Here is a 20,778-nt window from a genome sequence, read left to right as displayed (position 1 = left end):
GTCATGGGGAAGCTAGTTGTGGAATGATTGGAACAAGTTGTCTTGGGAGGGAGAGAGACGAGTATAAGGATAGGCACCGTCATGTAGCACGCCTCTCTGCCATTGGAGTACCACTGACCGCGGGTCCGGGCCCGGCCATCGTTCTATTTTTGCGCCTTTATGCTGTCCTATACTTGGACGTGATCCATATCCTTTCCCATTTCCCAATTCCATCTCGCTTCCGTAGAATTAATCTGTGAGTCTGGCACTCCAAGAACAACTCGGAAAAAAACATACCTGGACATGATGATCGCAGCTGCTAAACGAATAGTTGGCGTTTTATCCGTATCAACACAACGCAAATATCAGTTCCGGCGGCATTATTCCAGTTTTTCCTACGCTTGGTTGCTCATCCTCGAACCCTCAGTGCAGATCTACAGACGGACTTGAAACGGAAGCAGCTCAAGCCGCCACAGACACCCCCAAATATACACATCCTTCTTCTCATCTTTCCCCATATGCTCTGGTCCTGTGCAGATGTGTGTATCAGTAGATGCACTCCAGAATTAAAGGCACACTGCATCTGGAGTATATAATACTGGAGTCCGACCTGGGTGGCCGCTCGCTTAACTCACCAAACTCCTGCGACAAAACGCAATGGAGTCGCGCGTCTTCCCCCCCGTCGATGGCTCAGTGACGCTTCCAGAGACGCTTGACTTCCACGTCCAGCACAACACCTACGCGCCTGCGTATGTCTTTGCCGGAGAGAATGCAGACTCCGATCCAACCCAAATATCGTTCCTCGAGTTCGGACGTGCTGCAGACCGCGTTGCCCACCACATCCGACCTGCGCGCCGCGGAGCCGACAGCGAGGTCGTGGCGGTTGTCGCACTCTCGGACACGCTACTGTATCAAGCGATCACCATGGGCATCCTCCGCGCTGGATTAATTGTAAGCTTTGCGAGAGATTTTCGAGATAATCTGCTGCTAACCGGAGTGATGGCCAGCCCTACCCGATGTCGCCTCGCAATACCGGCGCAGCGATCGTCAAACTCATGAAAGACACTTCGTGCCATCGGCTCATTGCTACGCGCGAGACCCTGCGGCCGCTCATCGATGACATCAGAGCGGAACTCGCTTCGACGAGCTATACGCTCGACATCGAGGAGGCACCGCCGCTCGCCCAGATTTTCCCGCTCCTGGGCCGCGAGACGCTCGAGGATCCATTTTTGCCTTACCCGAAGGCGCAGGTCCGCCCTCCGCTAGACGCAGTGTTGATGTATCTTCATTCATCCGGGAGCACGGGCTGGCCAAAGACGATCCCACAAACTTTCAGGACAATGGTTCACTGGGCCAGCTTGCGTAAATTTTTTTTTTGTATTCTTAGCAATCTTATCTTCAACTGATCCGCCACTTTTGTAGCGCCCGTGATGGACAACAGACGCCCTGGCCTCAAAATGGGCGGCATGGCCCTCCCACCCTTCCACACATTAGGTATTATCGTGCAACTTCTCTGCAGCCTGTACGCGATGCAGCCCGTTGGGTTGTACCCGCCAATCGCACGCACACCATCTCAGCTGCCAATGGCGCCTACACCTGGCAACATCCTCGAGCATCTCACACGGAGCGGGTGTAACGGGCTCATGATCATCCCTGCCCTGCTGCAGATCTGGGGTCAGGATAAAGCCGCTGTGAGCATCCTCGCGGGCCTCGAGTATGTCGGCTTTTCAGGAGGCTCGATGCCCTCGCGCCTGGGCGATGCGATGGTTGATGCGGGGGTGTATATTACCCCTGTATATGGAGCGACGGAGTTCGGCGCGCCTAGCAGATTTTTCAGAAGGGAGGGAGATGAGGCGGAGTGGGCGTACGTCGAGTTCAGCGGGGAGGCGGGGAACGTGCGCTGGGAGCCGCAGGGTGACGGGACATTTGAGCTGCAGCTTTTGGTCAGTACAATCGTTTCATCGTTTCACTACAAAAAATTGAAGGCTGAACTGACCTGATTTTGATCATTATCATTATCATTCCTTTCTTGGGTTTGTTGTTATCGGTTTTGTCGTTGTGTGTCGATTTGCATCATCCATCGTGATCAGTCCTCGGCAAAGCATCAAGTGTCTGTCGAAAACCTGTCTAACGTACGGGGATATGCCACTTCGGACTTATGGGTGCCGCATCCAACAAAACCCTATTTGTGGAAAATGTACGTCGTCGATCATTTATTCACGTCAAACCAGTGCTGTGCAAGGCACGCACACCGGTAATTTGGATTGTGTTACTGACAGTCGTTGCCTTATGCCTTACTTGATTGAAAAATAGTGTTGGGCGCAAAGACGACGTCATTGTGCATACCTCTGGCGAGAAGACGGTGCCAGCGCCGATGGAAGATATTTTGATGAGCAGTCCTTTGTGCGTCCTTTTCGTGTCTGTAATTTTTACCAAAATTGCTGATGCTATTTTTTTTTCGCGCGTAGGATTATGGGAACCGTCATGTTTGGTCGCGAACGGAACCAGGCCGGTGTGCTTATCGAGCTGAAGCCAGCATATGCTATTGATCCGACAAATGAGGATGATCTTGTCGCTGCGCGCAATGCGCTCTGGTACGTCATGCTATAAACATCCAAATCAATGGATTTTGATTTCTGACATTGCTGGGTACAGGCCTATAGTGGAAGAAGCGAACAAGGTCGCGCCAGCGTTCAGTCGAATTTTCAAAGAGATGATTTTGATCGCGTCGCCAAATAAGCCACTTCCACGCGCGGGTAAAGGCACGGTGATGCGCAAGGCCGCGCTGGAGGTGTATGCGCAGGAAGTTGATGATATGTGAGTCTAGTCGCCCAATATGAGGCCTTGGCGCTCATGTTCTGTTCAAATTCTTTAGATATGCGGAGGTAGATGATGCAGCGGAGAGCGATAGCGCCGTGTTGCCCGTGTCTTGGGATGTGGACGGTGTGATTGAATGGCTGAAGGATCAAATCGAGGATATACAGTCTTCAGATTCGGACGATACACCGTTCTCGGTGTCAGACGACTTCTTTGCGCAGGGGATGGACAGGTACGGTGCCTCATCTCCCATATCCTTTCTTTGACGTGTATTGACGATTAATCCACTCAATAGTCTGAGTGCGACTATCCTGCGTCGTCGCATCGTCGGCGCCATGTCGATGGCGTCAGGCTCTGGCTCCCATTCTGATCATGATTCCGAGGCAAAGACTCTTAAAGCTGCACAGCTTATTACGCAGACAACGATATATGCGCATCCTAGCATCGAGAAGCTCGCGGCGTTTGTGGCGGGTGTGGTGCAAGACCCAGAGCGATTCGTGGCCGTAGCAAGTCGGGCTGACGCTGTGGACGCGATGGTTGGGAAGTATACTGTTGGCTTGGGGGAGACTGCTACACACAAGGCTGAATCGAGTTCGGGGTCTGCCGTTGTCGATAAAGGGAACATGGTCGTGCTGCTAACGGGGAGCACGGGGAACCTCGGCGCACAGATTTTGGAGTCGCTGTTGCGAGATGGGAGGGTGCAGAGGGTGTATACCCTTGATAGGCCTGCGTCTGTGTCGCTGAGCCAGAGACAGGCGGAAAGGTTTGAGGATAAGTCGCTGGATGTGACGCTGTTGAGCTCGTCGAAGCTTGTGCCGTTGGAATGTGACGCGGCTCAGAGAAATTTAGGGGTCACTCAGGAAGTGTATGACGAGGTAATTTTTTTTTCCTGGTTTCGAAAAGAATGAAGGCTAATTGCTTTTTTTGTCTATTTCTTTTCGCTTTGTTGTAGCTACGCAGCTCGGTAACGACGATAATCCACAACGCGTGGAAGCTCGACTTCAACCAGTCTCTGTCCTCGTTTGAACCGAATGTACGAGCGACGCGGCACCTAGTTGATTTGGCGCGGTCAAGTGCGCATGCTGCTGCACTCAAATTTGTGTTCACGTCGTCGATTTCGAGTGCGGCATCCTGGGATCAGAGTCTAGGCGCATATCCAGAAGAGATTGTCCTGGATTCGCGGTATGCAGTGGGGAATGGGTATGGGGAGAGTAAATATGTCGCTGAGAGGGTGAGTTTTTTCGATCGTTTTGTTATTATTTTGGATGGATTCTGATCTTCCTGCGTTGTATCAATTAGATACTCGCGCAGAGTGGACTGAATGCGACCTCGTTGAGGATCGGACAGATCACAGGCGGCGCGCCAAACGGGGCATGGGCAACGAGCGACTGGGTACCGATACTGGTCAAGTCTAGTGTACGGCTCAGCGCACTTCCCACTGCTGTAGGAGTAAGTCCCCCCTTTTTGCCCTAATACCGCTATGTATGGGTGTTTATTTTTCGGTCTTTATTCAAGGTGACGTCCTGGATCCCCCTAAATGCCGTTTCGCAGGCCATTCTGGATGTTGTTTGGGCGGATGAGAGTGTCCAGCAGACGGCGCTTAACCTCGTACACCCGCGCCCCGTACAATGGAACGCGGTGATGTCATCTATCAACGACGCGCTGGTTAATGAGGGTGTTTTGCCTTCCCCACTGCGTGCTGTAAGCTTTGAGGAGTGGGTTGGCCTTGTGGAGAAGGCGGCAGGGTGTACAGAGCAGAAGACATTAAGAGATATTGTAAGCATTGTTTCCAATCTTATTCTTGCTGGTCGGTTTCATCGGAATACTAAATATATGCGCTTTGTTCTGTAGCCTGCAATCAAGCTGCTTGATTTCTTCCGCTCGCGTGCAGCTGCTGATTCTCAATGTACTGGCAGAGAGATGGGTGGGCTTGCGACATTTACGACGGAGAAGATGGCCAGTATTAGTTATACGGTGGATAAACTCCAGCCGTTAGACAACCAGGATGCGCTTATGTGGGTTAAGTATTGGAAGAACTCTGGCTTTTTTTGAGGTGTTTGTTATTGTCTGGATTTTTCACGCATTCTTCCACATTTTCCCCTCCTTCTTTGGGTTATACCATGCATCTTACATACATACCACAGTCATCATCATCGCATTTTAACTTATTCTGGGACTCGGGATTTCGATTTTTTGTAGAATAGGGTAATGTATACTAATACTAATATGATGTGGTGGTTATCCTGCCACAGTAATATTTATTGTTACGACCAAAAGTCATGTCTCTGAGTGGGATTTTAGGTAGAAAAGGGCCATGACCGGAGACTTAATGTATTTTTGAGCGATCACGAAGCTCCTTACTTTGTCATTGCCGCCCAAGACCGCGCACGACTGGCTCAAGGATCAAGAGCTCAAGCGCTCAGTTGTATCTAAAAACATTCAAGGCTCCTTCTTCCTCCGTGATTATCGTGTAGCCATCGGCTATGCAATACCCGCAGATACTATTCCAGCTTGGTCGGTGATTCAAGGTTCGCAAGTTGGTGACTGGGATGGTTTACTGAGGCCGAGCCGAGGCGATATATTTGTACTATCCCCAGTTAGTATAAATATGTGGGCGAAGGTCTGTGGGGTCAGAGGACCCCGGAACTCGTCAGTCGCTACGTTCATGTTAACTCGTCTTCAAATCTTCTACGCCTTTTTCTTACAACAAATATCTTTTGTGTGCACATTACACCAAATGCATTATCAACTTTTTTCTTCCTGCCCAGGACGTACCTGCAACCATACCCGCAACCATACCAACTAGTAGGGAAATGGGTGCACATAGTAAGTTTGATTCAGAACGCATTCTGTCTAGTAATACATGCTAAAGATAAATATTGGCCAGGAATCATCTAGCTCAATTCACCAATCTGTTATTAATGTATTGAATTATATCCTATATATATATATATACCAGACTAAGTCAACGACTATCTCTATAACCTTCGACGTGCAAACCATGAAACCAGGAATCCATCCTCCTGCCAACGAGTCTATGACCCTAGTCGAGGCCATCGACTTTCACAGCAAGCACAACACATACAGACCTGTCTACGTTTTCTCCGAAGATGGGAACCCAGATGTCACCAACATATCGTACTTGGAATTCGGACGTGCTGCCGACCGGGTTGCGCATCACCTCAGGCCACGAAAGGGTGGTCCCGATCCTCAAGTAGTTGCTGTCGTCGCCCTGTCCGATTCTTTGCTTTACTTGGCTATAGTTGTGGGCATCATGAGGGCAGGGCTAGTGGTTAGTTCAGGATTCACAATATCGCGAGTATGAGTTGATGACGTCTATCAGCCCTACCCAATGTCTCCTCGTAACACCCCTGCTGCCATTGTCAAGTTGCTGAATGAAACATCCTGCCACAGACTTATCACTACCCAAGAGACACTTCGCCCTCTACTCGACGAAATCAAAGCAGAGCTTCCATCTCTGGTAATTGAAGAGGCTCCTCCGCTCTTTGACATCTTCCCCAGACTTGGCCATGAAAAGCTGGACGACCCATTTGAACCATATTCACAGGGCCCTCGGGCACACATGGATGAGGTTGCGATGTACATTCACTCGTCTGGAAGCACGGGCATGCCGAAAACGATAGCCCAAACCACTAGAATTCTAATGGAGTGGTCAAAGTTGCGTGAGTAGTCCACCATTCTCTAAAGATCACATTCTGACATGTCTTCTTTAGCATCTATCACAGATTGCAAGAGTCAGATGGCTGCTATGGCTTTGCCGTCGTTCCATACGATGGGCATTATGGTTCAGGTCATGATCGGCTATTTTGCAGTGCAGCCTATCTGCCTGTACCCGCCAATTGTCACTACACCTACTGGGCAGCCAATGATCCCCAGCCCTGATAACCTGATGGATCACATCAAACGTACAGGAGCGAGAGGTCTCATTATAGTACCTGCGCTTCTCCAAGTGTGGGCGAAAGACAAGGAAGCACTGCATGTTTTGGGTAATCTGGACTTCGTTGTAAGCATGCTTGGGTTTATTTTTATCGTTTTCGCTCAGTTGGAAATAGATTTACTCTGGGGGAGGGTTGCCATCCAGCCTAGGAAACTTTTTGACCGAGTCCGGTGTATACCTTTCTGCGGTATACGGTACCACGGAAATTGGTGCACCGACCATGTTTTACCGCCGCGAAGAGGACAGCAAGGAATGGGATTATATGGAGTTTGCCGATTCCGTTAAAATACGCTGGGATCCTCAAGGAGATGGCACTTATGAGCTTCAGCTATTGGTGCGTTTATCCGACAGTTATAGATGGCTGCTTTCTAAATGTATCTTCCCTAGACCTGTGACACTCATCACGTTGCGGTGGAGAACCTTCCTGATACTCGAGGGTACGCAAGTTCAGATTTGTGGGTTCCACACCCGACCAAATCCCACCTATGGAAAATGTGAGTTGCCCCCTCTTAAGTGTATCATGACAGCTGACAGCTTGCAGTGTCGGGCGCAAAGACGATGTGATCGTACATACATCTGGAGAAAAGACTGTCCCAGCTCCCATAGAAAACGTTCTCATGAGCAGCCCATAGTACGTCATTCCGTTAAAATAATACAGACATTTTAATCACGAGCGTATACTCAGCATCATGGGCACGGTCATGTTTGGACGAGAGCGAGAGCAGGCTGGTGTGCTCATTGAGTTGAAGCCTGCGTTTGCGATTGACCCTAGCAACGAGGACGAGCTTATCAAAATGCGCAACATGCTTTGGTAGGTCTGCCATTGTCGCTGGTGACAGTAATTCTTCGGTTGACGCTACCTGCTTCCAGGCCAATTGTGGAAGAGGCAAACAAAGTCGCCCCGGCATTCAGTAGAATATTCAAAGAGTTGATCTTGATAACGTCTCCCCAGAAGCCTCTTCCGAGAGCGGGAAAGGGCACTGTCATGAGGAAAGCGGCTGTCAGTATATACGCCCCTGAAATCGATGCCATGTGCGATTTCGTAGCGATTTGCCTTTCTGGATGTCTTGCTGACTGAATACCTTAGCTACGATCAAGTAAATGCGACGGTGGATGGAGGACGCGTTGTGCCACCGTCATCATGGGATATCGAAAGTACCATCGCGTGGCTGAAGAACCAAGTGGAGGAAGTTAGATCTGGACAGTCAATCTCTGTTGTGGATGATTTCTTCTATCAGGGTGTGGACAGGTATGCCATGTAATGTATTCTATCAATTAAGCTACTTACCGATAGTTCGCGTATGCAGCCTAGGAGCCACAATCCTTCGTAGGCGCATCGTCAGTGCAATGAAGAACGACGAAACTCTGAAAGCATCCCAACTCGTCTCGCAATCGACGATTTACAACAATCCATCCGTCGAAAAGCTGGCCAAGTTCCTAGTTGGCATCATTGCAGACCCGGACGGTTTTGTCCTTAGCTCCAACAGGGTTGATGCCATTGATGCTATGATCAACAAATTTTCGACAGGCCTTTCTGCGCCAGTTCAACAGTTGGGTGCAGGGAATGTGGATGAAGTGGTTGTCTTGCTCACTGGATCTACTGGAAACCTTGGGGCACAGATTCTGGAAGCACTGTTGCGAAATTCGAGGGCCACTCGGGTGTATGCGCTCAATCGGGCATCCGGGATGAACACGAAAACATTGAAGGAGAGACATGTCGAGCGGTTTGTTGACAAAGGGCTCGATATAACACTTCTTGAGTCACCGCGACTTGTGTTACTAGAAGGGGATGCATCACAGAAGGGCCTTGGACTAGCGAGTGAGGTTTACGATCAGGTATGCTTTGAACTTTGTGGATTTTCCAGTGGTTCTAGTAATCGAAGGCGCTTCTAGCTTCTCAGCTCTGTCACGATCATCATCCACAATGCATGGAAACTGGATTTCAATCAGTCGTTGCCATCATTTGAACCCAATGTGCAAGGGACACGCAACCTCATTGATCTTGCTCGCGCAAGTCGGTTCGGGTCTTCGGTCAAATTCCTCTTTACATCTTCTGTCTCATCCGCATATTCATGGGACAAGACTCATGGACCGTATCCTGAAGAGGTTGTCACGGACTCCCGGTATGCTGTGGGTAATGGCTACGGCGAGAGTAAATATGTGGCTGAAAGGGTGAATTATTTTTTCCCCTTCTGCATCCTTCCTGGACATTAACGCAGTGAATTTATTAGGTTTTGGCTCAAAGTGGTTTGCAAGCAACATCGTTCAGGATTGGACAGATCACAGGAGGCGCACCGAACGGCGCATGGGCGACAACGGACTGGGTGCCAATCCTTTTAAAATCAAGCATAGCATTAGGCGCACTTCCTTCAGCAATTGGCGTGCGTTGACCTCGTTCTCTAAAATGTGCTTTCCGGATGCTCATTTAAGTTTCAATTTACTGCAGGTTGTTTCTTGGCTTCCTATGCATGCTGTGTCGCAAGCTATCCTCGATGTGGCCTGGTCATCGTTGGCAACTGCGGAGCCAGCTCTGAACATCGTGCACCCCCGTCCGATCTCGTGGGACACCGTTTTCTCATTCATAAACGAAGCTCTGGTTCAAGAGGGGGCCGTCAAGGCACCACTTCCAATTGTAACTTTCCAGGAGTGGTTCGCTCTTTTGGAGAAGGTGGCGGCGGCGGGTAACTCTGGATCAGATCAGGTTCTAAAAGATATTGTAAGTTAGCACCACGCTAGCATCCATTATTTTATTGTGGGCACTAACGATGTGTTTGTTTGACCGTTTGATGTGGTACCACTTAGCCTGCCATTAAACTCCTCGATTTCTTCCGATTAAATGCGAAGATGGACGAGATACTGCGCAAACAGGGTGACGACACGGTCGAGAGTGGTGGTTTGGCGACGTTCTCTACTGCGAAGATAGCGTCCATTAGCGAGACGGTGGGGGCGTTATCGCCTCTTGAGCAGGCGGATGCATCGCTCTGGATCAAGTACTGGAAGGACACTCAACTTTTCTGAGCTCGACACCACCTTTCCCACCCCATTGGTCTTTTTTTTTTTTTTTTTTTTTTTTGCACAATGATACAGAAGTCGAGGTTTTATTCGTTTTCTGCTATAACAAACCTGTCCCTGCAACGGGGAATCACAGTGTACAAGCTCCAGTTCATATTTCATAAGGCGGTACATAATTGAACGATGTGTAAGAGATAGTGAGAAAAAGAGTAGAGTAGATGAAAAAATGATAAGGAGCGGGTGAAAGGTCAAGCACCTATATTGCTATGCCTTGAGTATCGAAGAGACGGGTATCCAAAGGAAGCTACTTAGAGAGACAGAAAGAAGGATAAAAAAAGAAACGAGATTTCAAAAAATGTACGACAATAAGTAAAGAAAGGCCAAAGATGATAAGTATTAAGGTGGATTGATATGTGTATCATCCAGGTGCATGAAATGTCATAAATGAACAAGAGGATGGTATGTATGGAAGTGAAAGGGATTTTGACCAATACTTGTGTGGATAGGAATTTAGGAACAAGGCAAAAATTAACAGGGAGAAAATGGCGAGCCAGAGGAAGGTAGCTGAATACTTGTTAGCGATTTGTCTGGGGGGATTGTCTTCTCTATGCTTTAATCTTTTTCGTTCCTTGAATGTCCTGAACAACGGAGGATGGTTGCAATTGGGTCGTGGTCCTCGAGTTTTACAGGCGGTGCCCAGGCACAGCCCAGAACAGCAGGGTTAGGGCTGTCATAAACGCCGTCACAAGAACACTGACCCAGATGGCACGACCCATGAGTAGTTTCTTGACATATGGCTCGCGAATGGTGAGTGTGCGGAAAGGAGTGGTTTCAGACTGGCCAAAGAATACGAGGATAGGGTCAAGCTCATACTGATGTGATACAAGGAACAGGACCGCCAAAAAGAAGGGGATAAAGAGCTAAAGATTAAGATCAACGATGAGAACGTGGGTGTAACACGGTTTGATTGAGAATTACTCACGAAGAAACGTTTGGATTTGGGCTGTACGTCCAAGAAGATGAGTGAAAACGCGGCAGCTAGACCGATCCACAAAATGATGAGACCAGCAATGAGACGGACCAGGGCGGATATTGGTGTCAGATTTCCAAACGCTTTCGAACGGAGGAAACGAGGGAAGGCATCCTGTTCCATCGCCCGGAAGCAGTATTCCTTCTGCGCATGGAAAATATCGGGTATTTGGGCCATCAACGCAAGTTCAGTCTGCGACTTGGGCTCTTGAGAGCTACTCAGAGGAAAGCTGTGGATTCTGAGCGCGGGCGGGAGATAAATTTCGTGATTCTCCGGCGAATTGACCGTGTTTCCGGCTGGCGAAAGATAACGGTAGAAAATGCGTTCAGCAGAAGCAATGAGGTCGAGCCTGGAGATGGCAGCAGAGCGAGGAATGATGGTAGGCGCACGAGAGGCGCGCCTAAGGTTGAACAACGTTGGGGTGCGACCTGACAGAGAGAATGGTGTCGAAGAACGCGGGGGGTCATCGACGGGAGATGCAGAAGCTACTCGAGTATTTTCGGAATGACCAGCAGCAGTATTTGGTCGAGGGCTTGTAGACCGACCTCCGTATCCAGCCTTTTCATCGTTTCCGAGACTAGCCAGATTGCGCTTGTCATGTTCAGATAACATTTCACCAGTGCTTGCTGTGCTCCTTTTCGTACCGCCTCCATCCCCACTCAAGCCGACAACAGTTCCATAGATCGAGCCTCTTCTTCGAGCATAGTCCCAGTATTGCGGCCAATCTTCCTTGATAGTTCGTCCGGACTTTCGGACGTCCTTGAAATACGCACGACAAAGATTTTCATGCTGTTGAACGTCCAGCCAGAAATCTAGGATGTCTTCGGCTCCTTCACGTTGCAAAAACAGACTGAGTAGAAGAACTTTAGATAAGAGGTGTTTCTATGAAAAGAACATGTACTCACTAGAACATGAAAAGGTCGACAGGCGGCCGTGTCCTCCTCGATAGAACCTCAGTGAACGATGGCAACCTGTTTTTCCTGCTATTGGCCCAGTCATCCTGTTGTCGTTTTTCGTCGTCCATCACTGCGTTGTGTAATTCTAGCGCGTCGATCCCAGCGTCTAGACGGAGACTTGCTCGTCGTTGTCGTCGATGGGCAAACAAGGCGAGGGGTTGAAACCCTTGTTGACTGGCGGATCAGGTGGTAACTACTTACGTAATCCCATTTTCCCAGCTGACACTCGCGAACGCGTACAGGTCGGCGGTATTCTCCACTCAGTCTCGAACTACAATTATGAGTTTCGCAAAGGCCTTCTCACCGGCTCTCCGAGAGATTCGCATTTTGTGCTCACAGACTGGTCAGGCATCTGCGGGAACCAGGTCCGTTGTCTGTCGACGTAATGTATAGGAAAGTCTCAAATACCTTTTCATGCAGGCAATTCATCGTGTCGAAATATCCAATCATTAAGCAACACAACCCAGATCTTCCTGTATTGGTTAGAGAGGCTTCCGGAACACCTGCCAGGGTCTTTGTGAGGTTTGGTATGTATCTGGTGCGACCTCTCTGGACGCCAACTGACTTCATTCCAACAGAGCGTGGTGTTGAGAAACATGTTGAACTAGACAACCTTTCAGCTGCAGAAGTAGAGACCAAAGTCGGTCAACTGCTGAGCTCATAATGTCGCTTTCTTAAGAATGGATGTCACTTTCATTGCTCTTTCTGGCCAGCTTCGCCTCGTACCAAGAGTTGCTGGCACTCGCCTCTGTTGATTTATGGTGAATTCATCCTCTACGCGACCACCTTTGCGTTTTCCACGCGGATCTGTATTTTGACACTCGCGCTCTATTACCCTACAAGAAATAGAACCCATTTTAAAAATCACATCTTAGCTGTCCCTACAACTTTCTCTTCCGATTGTATCTATGCCGCCGTTTTTCCTCCGCTCGTCCGCATGAGATGCAATACTATGTTGAGGGTGAGTGCTTGTGTCCCACCCATGATCATTGTTGCTAATAATGGTGTCTAGTATAACTGGTGGTGTAGACGCCATTTCTATTCGGCTAATGGTGGAGTCGACGTCTTTTATCGATTGCCCTAATGCTATTTGTACAAGAAGAAGAATAGGCATGATGCACTGTACAACCATCAGACCCGTTCAGTTATACTTGCAAGAGTAATACTAACGACTGTACGAATTGATATAATTCCTCCTAATAACTGTATGGGAATCAGGGATCGCTCCAACAAAAGGGTCGGATGAAACTCACAACAAATTTTGTGGGCGACAGGCAAAACAACAAAATGGTAGAAGCAGTGTAGACCACACCAGATTCGATCCTACACCTTTCTTAGCTAGTATGGGATGCTATGCAGAAGAAACTGACAAAATGCAGATTGCGAAATTGTAGTGCGACATCATTTCGGGCCCCATGGCAGATCGGACCTCTCTAGCAATCCAGAATATCCTTCCGGCTGAGTCTCGTGTCAGATGTGCATTCGAATACTGGTTGAACTGACTGACCGGTTAACAGAGTTATCCCTACATTCAGAACCAACACTAGCAGGATGAAGACTGCGATGAACCTTTTAAGAGAAGGTGTTGTCGTTCCTTCACTTATGATTCCGAAAGCTGCGCTCGTCAAGGTCGGTTGACATACCATTCTAGTTGTAGATCAGTCCACTTACCTGTCCCGACTAACAGCAATACAAGACATGCAAATAAAATGGATTTTCTGTTCCCCCAGACAACGTAGCATCTCGCTATCTACAAGGTGTCAAGGTTCTGTAAAATAGGACCTAGAGCAATAAGATCATACCAGAAGGACGTCAGCAATAAAACTACGCTTGTCAGTTCGTCGATCCTTCATCTGTGTCAAAAGTACTTACTTATTTATAAGAAAAATAACAAATTTTGGGTATATAGCCTTGTATAATTGGATACTGTTTGATTGGAATAGCCGTCTCTGGTGGCGAAGAAGTAAATTCCATGTAACGCCGATGTCAGCTGTTGACAGCAAGAACATGACAACCACTGCCACCAGCATCGCTACTTGCATCCACCGTCTCCGAACGCATAGGACGCGTACGCATATACAAAAGAGGATTACGTGCATTCCTATTTCAAGGCGCAGAATGGTGGTCAGGATCATGGAACAGAAAACCTTCAGTTTACCGTCATACCATACAGTAACGCTTCCACCTACAAGGAAAAGGCTGATATGCATGATATTTTAATCACGAAAAGGAAACACGAACCACAACTGCAAGTAAAATGGGGGGAAGCATGTCCTCAGTTATCGTGAACGGATTGGTCCATGGATTTGGATAACGAGGGCGTATCCGAACTAGAAATTGGCCCATAGAGGGTCGGTTTTCCGATTCTACTTGCTATGGTGTAAAGTTAAAGATCATTGAAGGTGAAAAAGACTTTGACTAAGAAGGTTAAATACGAACCCGGTTGGAGGAAACTGCCACCACGCTCTTTTCGTTACCCTTTTATCCTTCTTCATACAGGACACTAAGGTTTGTTAGGTAATTCTATATCAGTCATGATGCATGATCCATTTCGCACTTACAATGAGATAATGGCAGGGGCGATGCTAAATGCGGACTGACTCAGTTGAATTCTCATATTTCAGTTTTCGCCAATCTCTGCCCCTGTACACTGATCACGACCACAATTCACTATTCCACTCTGGCTATGGCAATGCCAGTCGCCAACGACTTAATTAAACCCTTGCCCTTGATAAATTCTATCTTTACATGAGAAAGACTTGACTGACAGCGGCGCAGGCCGAATGGAAGATTTGCCAATCTATTCTTAGTGAAAATGCAAGCCAGCCTCCAACCAAGAATTTTAACACATACGGTATCTATTTAACTCCTTCAAGCTTTCCCTGAATTGTGTACATTTCATACCAATACACGCAGAATAAAATAAATGTATAGGCCTCAGCTAAACGGTTGCTAACATGAGGGAGAGCTGCTTAAGTTTTCAGGGGTAAGATGCCAGAGGAACGGAGATACAAACCCAATTCATTCGTAATAAAAATTAAGATGAAGACCGGCCGGAGACCGACTGCCAGCTGCAGCATAAAATTAAGGCTTACCCGGGAGCCATAGGTGCCCATAGGCCGTCAATAGACGTTGGAAGGACCCACTGTATCTACATAGATTCAAAGTTGCATCTGTTGTGAGCTGTGACCCTCCTGGACATAGAAAACTCCAGCAAATTGGAAGGCCGGAATTGTATTTGTGTATTAAATGTTATTTGCGACTTCGTAGATACTACCGCTTGTGCATCAACATCAGGGTAGTAGTTTACGATGAAATGGCCTAGACCCCCCGCGCCTCAACAGTCTCGAGGACGACGGTTCCAAAGCGAGATGAAAGTTCTTCCGAATTTGCGGTACCGGTGAAGGCACTCTCTTGTAAAACGCGCCCAAGGCCAACCTGAACAATCAACAACGTGGGCATGATTGTCTGACGTATAAAAACATGCATACTGGTCAATGGTCGCAAAGCTTCAAATTATGATATTCGAACATACCACTAATCTCATACAGATAAATATCATAACCAGCTGATTGAATTTAAGCCCGTGTGTCAACTACGAGAATATTCAGCTGAAACTTACCCTGGAAGACGATGATCTTGGTAAAGTCACGTAGACTAGAACTAGTGTTGAGTACACCAGACTGGATTCTGTACTGGGATGGAAATCAACTAAGCAAGCTCAATAAAAATTGACAGATTACTCACATTACGGCTATGGCTGTATGGTAACTCTGAAGCTGCCTGGTTCCGATAAAATATTTTGCTGCCCTAGAAAGCCAATATATACGGCCAACTGTAAAGTAAAGGTAAATTTCTCGCAATGAAGAAAACTGGCCGATTATCACCTGTTACAGACGTCATTATTATATTGATAGAAAATACTGACCACAGGTAGACGATTAAAAAAGGTGAAGCCGAGGTAATGCCTGGGCCCATGCCGATATATCCCCAAACTTGTTATAATTAGTCCAACAGTGAGAGCACATACAAGTATGGAAACCCACTGGTGTCGACTAGAACAAGGAAAGAAGAACCAATCAAGGCATATTTTGACCGTCCCCATACCATGTAACATCGGTGTAGCTTTACAATATGTTCATTGAATGGAATTAAGGAGTGGGTGTTACTTACTAAAATGAGATCTGAGATAAAACTGAGGCGCTGGTAAGGCATACCAAATGACGTAGAAGAATTGGCATACTTATTGGTGACGAAAAAGGGATTCTTTAACTCGAGCGATCTCATCAAGACCGGAAGGCTAGTTGATGTGGTTATCAGCTGGGCGATGTCATGCGAGAGGAAACGTATAGTTATTGCAACGTCAGCAGTGGACAGAGCAAACATAATGGCGGCAGAAAAAAGCATAAACCACTGATTTGATTGCTTTTTTCGCAAAAGAATATGCATGCACACGCTGAACAGTACACAGTGAATTCCTGACAAAAAGGTGATATTTAGCCGACTGAGTGTAAAGAAATTGATGATACCGTAAAGGATTGTCTCGGCCTTGTCGGTAAGTATATAGCATAAGTGTTGTTGAAGTATCATCGAAATGAATGATTCAGAACCCACCAAGCTACCAGTAATTACTGCTCGAAGGAGGGATGCATCGGTTCCTACACCTTGACTGGGTGATGCCTCCAATCTGACCGTCATACGCGCCCAATCAGTGTGAAAGTAGATCCCAGGAGATGTTTTAACTCGAAGGGCGTGTTTAAACTGTGTGCTTCAGTTTGCCGTCAACATTTTATCGTATCCATTTCCACTGACAGATGTCGCGGGTCGTCCACACCGACCGCAGTCTCCCTGACACGTCTTCAGCGCCGATGGCACATTTTGCTTTAAACGAGTATTGCTGGACAGATATGTGTTGAGCGGACCGTTGACAGTCCAGGATTGATACCATCAAAATATCCTGGGAAAGGGAATCAGCCTGGGCGAATAGAACAGTGGCAGTCGGTAGTACTGGTCATTTTTTCTTTGAAACAACTGTCACAATTGCGGCTGCCGCTCGTATGTTCTAAGTTTGGGGCCATGGTTGTAGCAAGATTACAGAAATTCATCGCTGTTTATCGTTTAACTTTGGCTTGACTTCATTTGGTGACAAGGTGGGCGCTGGCAATGATCAAATTTCAAACTCAAGTTCGAACACCGATTTATTTCTCACACTCCCTTACCGTCAACGTCTTCTAACATTCAACGTTTCAACACTAGTAAAACTCTTCTGAAAGTCAAATAAAAATGGCCTAAAAATCTTGCTTACCCAAATACACGGAACAATTTTATACTGTTGGTTCAACGTTTTCAAGATACCGAACTGGTTAAAGAGGCCACAATTTGGCCACAATCAATCTTTTGAAAAAATTCATGATGTGTTATTTAACACTGTCGTGGGAGGAAGGTCGCTCGCCGGCATTATTAAAGATTCATCCTTGCTTCTACTCTGACCGACTTCTAAATCTTCCTCGTCGAATGGAAGGGTGCCTGTTTGTCTGTCATGCGATCCATGTGTAGTAATGAAAGTGTCAAGGACAACGCTTGTAAAGCGAAGTTCACGCTCCGAGATAGTGGCAGTGGTATAATCACCCTCTCTTATGACTCGCCCCAGCCCAACTTGTACGATCAAAAGGGTCGGCATGATTGCCTGACATATGGATTTAGTTTACACGACTAATGGCGAGACTTATGACATACCACTAGTCGAAAAGCAACGACGATTATGACCATCTGAATAGATTTTTAACTTGCGTCACTGGTTTCTGTCCGAGAGTGACATACTGTATATGGGGAATTTTTAGGGAACAGTATATAACCAAGAATACATGCAGAGTAAACGAGGCTGGATTCCACACTAATAAATGAATGAGTAATCGGGTGGTCCACACCCCATTGAGTGAACAGATCAAAAGGCTCACACTACGGCTATGGCAGTTTGGTATCCTTGAAGTTGCCTCCCCCCTACAACACGTCTAGCGATTATGAACACCCAAATGATGCGGCTGACTGCCATAAAAATTAGTTGTCATGAAAGGTGGTTTCAAGCATGACCTTACCTGTCGTAATAGTCAATACGATGTTGATCCCCAGTATCGACCACACGTAGAAAGGGAAAAAGGGGGACAGTAGGAGAACGGCGGGTCCCATGGTAATATATCCCCAGACTTTGTTGATCATAGGTAACAATCTTTTAAACATGGATATCTCTTCAAACTTGAGACTCACTAGTATCGGCCAACACGAGAAGGGAAGCTCCCATGAGAATGTATTTTGACTTGCCCCATACCATGTAACACCGATATAACTTGTATTCTGTTTAGCAGGCAAGCATCTCATGCAGCAGAGGTCGGCTTACTAGAATGAGATCAGCCATAAAACTAAAAAAATACAATGAATTCGTTTCCAGAGAATGAGGCAGAAAGGTTTAGCACTTATTGGTAACAAACAAAGGGTTTTTTTGGGCAATTAATTTAAGCACATCAGGAATTTTTAAAGGATTGAGTATCAGGTCGGTGATGCCATGGGTCAGTACACGCATAGTTAATGCAGTGTCTGCAGTCGATATAGCAAACATGATAACCGCAGAGGCAAGGATAAACCACTGCGTTGAACGTCTGTTTCGCAAGAGAATGTAGATGCACAGAAAAAATAGAACACAATGGATTCCTGCCACCAAATTCGTTCAACTTTGAGAAGATGAGCTGAATTTGAAGAATATCATACCGTAAAGAATGGTTTCTGCCTGCGTCATCATCTCGCTATTTAGGTCTAATGTTGCCACAGAGCAATGTCCACATACCAAGCCAGCTGCGATGGCGGCCTGAAGGAACGTCACTTCTGTATGAATGAGTGGGTCGAATATCGATTGAAGGTTAGCCATTTCAATAGGATCATGAAGGGAGGTCTATAGAAGACGTTTCAGAGTGAGGCGGAGAGATTAATATATGACTGACATTTTATTGGATGCATCGTCGGAATATTGGTCTCATCACTAAGACAAATATAGCAACCGTGTGTCAGCTATGTACTCCATTCCACCGTTGTTCAAATTTTGACAGAAAGTCAGCGCTACCGAGTTATCAAGCGGACAGGTGTTTCACAGGCGTGCATGCATGGTTGATTAGTATCAACTCGTCAAATTTTCTATCAGCACGGCTGAAATAAAATCCAAGAAGGTGTGCCTTAACTTTATCTTTCTAATACGACATTTCACTCAGTGGTAGGGCGCTTATCGTATGGGATTTGGAGCAAAACTGAAGTAGCAACGTAGCCGGAATAATGTCGCGACCTATATTTTAAGTTATGCATCTTTGTAACGCCCGCTTAGCTCAGTGGTAGAGCGCGCCACTCGTACGATTGCGTAGGCAGGTATGGTGAGGTCGGTTGTTCAAACCAGCCAGCGGGCATTTCTTTTATTGCCATCTTTTTCTCTAGCTGCGAAATTAATGGTAATGTCGTGTTAATTAGACAATACTCTCGATGGTTTCCAACCGTTATCAACTGCAATCTATTTCTATCTTTATGCCAAGCTTAGTTGACACAGTTATCGTCGACAGACTGTTACATTAAAGCTAGAGACTGGCTACGGTTTTAACACCTAATCCACATGGTCTTCCATCGAGTCCGGGCACTGTGCTCTCCATCCCAGTACGACCACAGTAAGCATATAGGATATCAGGTTGTTTGCTATATGTTGGCATAGCGATAAAATAGCTCAGATCGGTGATCAATCCCTACAGGATGAGTCGGGCCTAACCTTGAAGTCGGACTAGCTTAGATCGGCTGGCGCCGTTCAGGAAAAGTCCTCGAACATTAGCGCCCACTGGGACCCACATTTGCAAACTTTGCCATCAGCCCGTTTAGCTCAGTCGTAGAGCGCGCCACTCGTATCATCTTCTGCGCTATGGTGAGGTCGGTTGTTCAATCCAGCCAACGGGCACTGTCATTTTTCGCATCCTTAATGGGGCTCAGGATGAACTAATACGAAATTTCCATTCACATATAATTTTGTAGCAGTTTATTGTACGTTGTCCGTTAATGTATATCGCTCTTTGCACACATTCATCGTAATACAAGCAAATTTGAAGTAAAAGACTACATTGTACTAAACTAAAGGATTTGAAGATCACTTCGACAGCATCATCTGTTCGCAATAAGGATTCAGCAAAGCTGGCATGGTGCGGATATCCACAACGAACCTTCACAAATTCTAAATTTATGCCTTCAGTGTGCATAATTTCAACGAGTTGAAGGAACACATACCATCATAGTTGATTTGTCCGTCACCATCCACGTCAGCTTCGCGGATCATCTCATCGACCTCGTTGTCGGACAGCTTCTCACCTTTATACAATTATATGTGTCAGACATGATAGATCCCTGTAGAGAGAGTGCTACACACCGAGATTTGTCATGACATGCCTCAGCTCGGCAGCGCTGATATAGCCGTTTCCATCCTTATCGAACACCTTGAAAGCTTCCTTAATTTCCTCCTCGCTATCTGTGTCTCGCATTTTTCGCGCCATCATGGTCAGGAACTCAGGGAAATCGATGGTTCCGTTGCCGTCAGCATCGACCTCGTTGATCATATCCTGTAGTTCAGCCTCGGTGGGGTTCTGGCCAAGAGAACGCATGACGGTCCCGAGCTCCTTAGTGGTGATTGTACCATCTCCGTCTGTACAACATACGCCCGTCAGAACAGATTTGATATTGATAAAAGTTAAGGACATGCATACCCTTATCGAATAGTGAGAACGCCTCCTTGAACTCTGGAAACGAGATAGTCAGCGCGACTTTTACACAAGGATTGGTGCGATGGTAGGCTACGCACCAGAGATCTGCTCTAATCGTCCACGGCAAATAATCATTACGTGTTAGCATGAGGTCCGATGCGTGCGATCCGTCAGGGTGGTTCATTTACCTTCAGACTGATAGTAGAATGTCAGCATACAGGAGAGAACATCGCGCTAAGCCGTCAACAACGAAGA

General features: G+C 46.9%; 6 protein-coding genes and 2 non-coding genes across 8 annotated transcripts; 5 read left to right on the top strand and 3 right to left on the bottom strand.

The window, feature by feature from the left end:
• Positions 1-636: 636 nt before the first annotated feature.
• On the top strand, positions 637-4,848 carry JR316_0011554 (putative NRPS-like protein biosynthetic cluster; the record flags this gene model as incomplete). Its single annotated transcript, XM_047897203.1, has 13 exons — positions 637-930; positions 987-1,341; positions 1,402-1,922; positions 2,070-2,176; positions 2,293-2,382; positions 2,448-2,573; positions 2,635-2,796; positions 2,855-3,028; positions 3,092-3,671; positions 3,749-4,027; positions 4,096-4,245; positions 4,312-4,572; positions 4,648-4,848. The coding sequence occupies 13 exons, from the start codon at positions 637-639 to the stop codon at positions 4,846-4,848; spliced, it is 3,300 nt and encodes a 1,099-aa protein (XP_047743612.1).
• A 949-nt stretch (positions 4,849-5,797) lies between these two features.
• On the top strand, positions 5,798-9,772 carry JR316_0011553 (putative NRPS-like protein biosynthetic cluster; the record flags this gene model as incomplete). The annotated part of the gene is made up of 14 exons (XM_047897202.1): positions 5,798-6,088; positions 6,140-6,479; positions 6,531-6,820; positions 6,870-7,088; positions 7,142-7,248; positions 7,296-7,385; positions 7,440-7,565; positions 7,625-7,786; positions 7,842-8,003; positions 8,062-8,590; positions 8,648-8,926; positions 8,986-9,135; positions 9,201-9,470; positions 9,557-9,772. The coding sequence occupies 14 exons, from the start codon at positions 5,798-5,800 to the stop codon at positions 9,770-9,772; spliced, it is 3,231 nt and encodes a 1,076-aa protein (XP_047743611.1).
• A 677-nt stretch (positions 9,773-10,449) lies between these two features.
• On the bottom strand, positions 10,450-11,820 carry JR316_0011552 (Protein rax1; the record flags this gene model as incomplete). The annotated part of the gene is made up of 3 exons (XM_047897201.1): positions 10,450-10,686; positions 10,749-11,646; positions 11,702-11,820. The coding sequence occupies 3 exons, from the start codon at positions 11,818-11,820 to the stop codon at positions 10,450-10,452; spliced, it is 1,254 nt and encodes a 417-aa protein (XP_047743610.1).
• A 211-nt stretch (positions 11,821-12,031) lies between these two features.
• JR316_0011551 (NADH-ubiquinone oxidoreductase 10.5 kDa subunit) lies at positions 12,032-12,416 on the top strand (the record flags this gene model as incomplete). The annotated part of the gene is made up of 3 exons (XM_047897200.1): positions 12,032-12,117; positions 12,173-12,279; positions 12,331-12,416. 3 exons carry the CDS (start codon positions 12,032-12,034, stop codon positions 12,414-12,416), a joined length of 279 nt encoding a protein of 92 aa, XP_047743609.1.
• A 207-nt stretch (positions 12,417-12,623) lies between these two features.
• On the bottom strand, positions 12,624-13,605 carry JR316_0011550 (uncharacterized protein; the record flags this gene model as incomplete). Its single annotated transcript, XM_047897199.1, has 7 exons — positions 12,624-12,872; positions 12,923-12,955; positions 13,006-13,075; positions 13,123-13,210; positions 13,260-13,367; positions 13,424-13,502; positions 13,555-13,605. The coding sequence occupies 7 exons, from the start codon at positions 13,603-13,605 to the stop codon at positions 12,624-12,626; spliced, it is 678 nt and encodes a 225-aa protein (XP_047743608.1).
• A 5,503-nt stretch (positions 13,606-19,108) lies between these two features.
• On the top strand, positions 19,109-19,197 carry JR316_0011549. Its single transcript has one exon. It is a non-coding gene; the product is annotated as a tRNA-Thr (tRNA).
• Positions 19,198-19,644: 447 nt separating this feature from the next.
• On the top strand, positions 19,645-19,730 carry JR316_0011548. The gene has a single exon. It is a non-coding gene; the product is annotated as a tRNA-Thr (tRNA).
• A 276-nt stretch (positions 19,731-20,006) lies between these two features.
• On the bottom strand, positions 20,007-20,424 carry JR316_0011547 (Calmodulin; the record flags this gene model as incomplete). Its single annotated transcript, XM_047897198.1, has 2 exons — positions 20,007-20,134; positions 20,193-20,424. The coding sequence occupies 2 exons, from the start codon at positions 20,422-20,424 to the stop codon at positions 20,007-20,009; spliced, it is 360 nt and encodes a 119-aa protein (XP_047743607.1).
• Positions 20,425-20,778: the final 354 nt, after the last annotated feature.

Source organism: Psilocybe cubensis, chromosome 11 (assembly GCF_017499595.1).
Source record: "Psilocybe cubensis strain MGC-MH-2018 chromosome 11, whole genome shotgun sequence".
NCBI lineage: Eukaryota > Fungi > Basidiomycota > Agaricomycetes > Agaricales > Agrocybaceae > Psilocybe > Psilocybe cubensis.
This window is presented reverse-complemented; position numbering and strand designations above follow the sequence as displayed.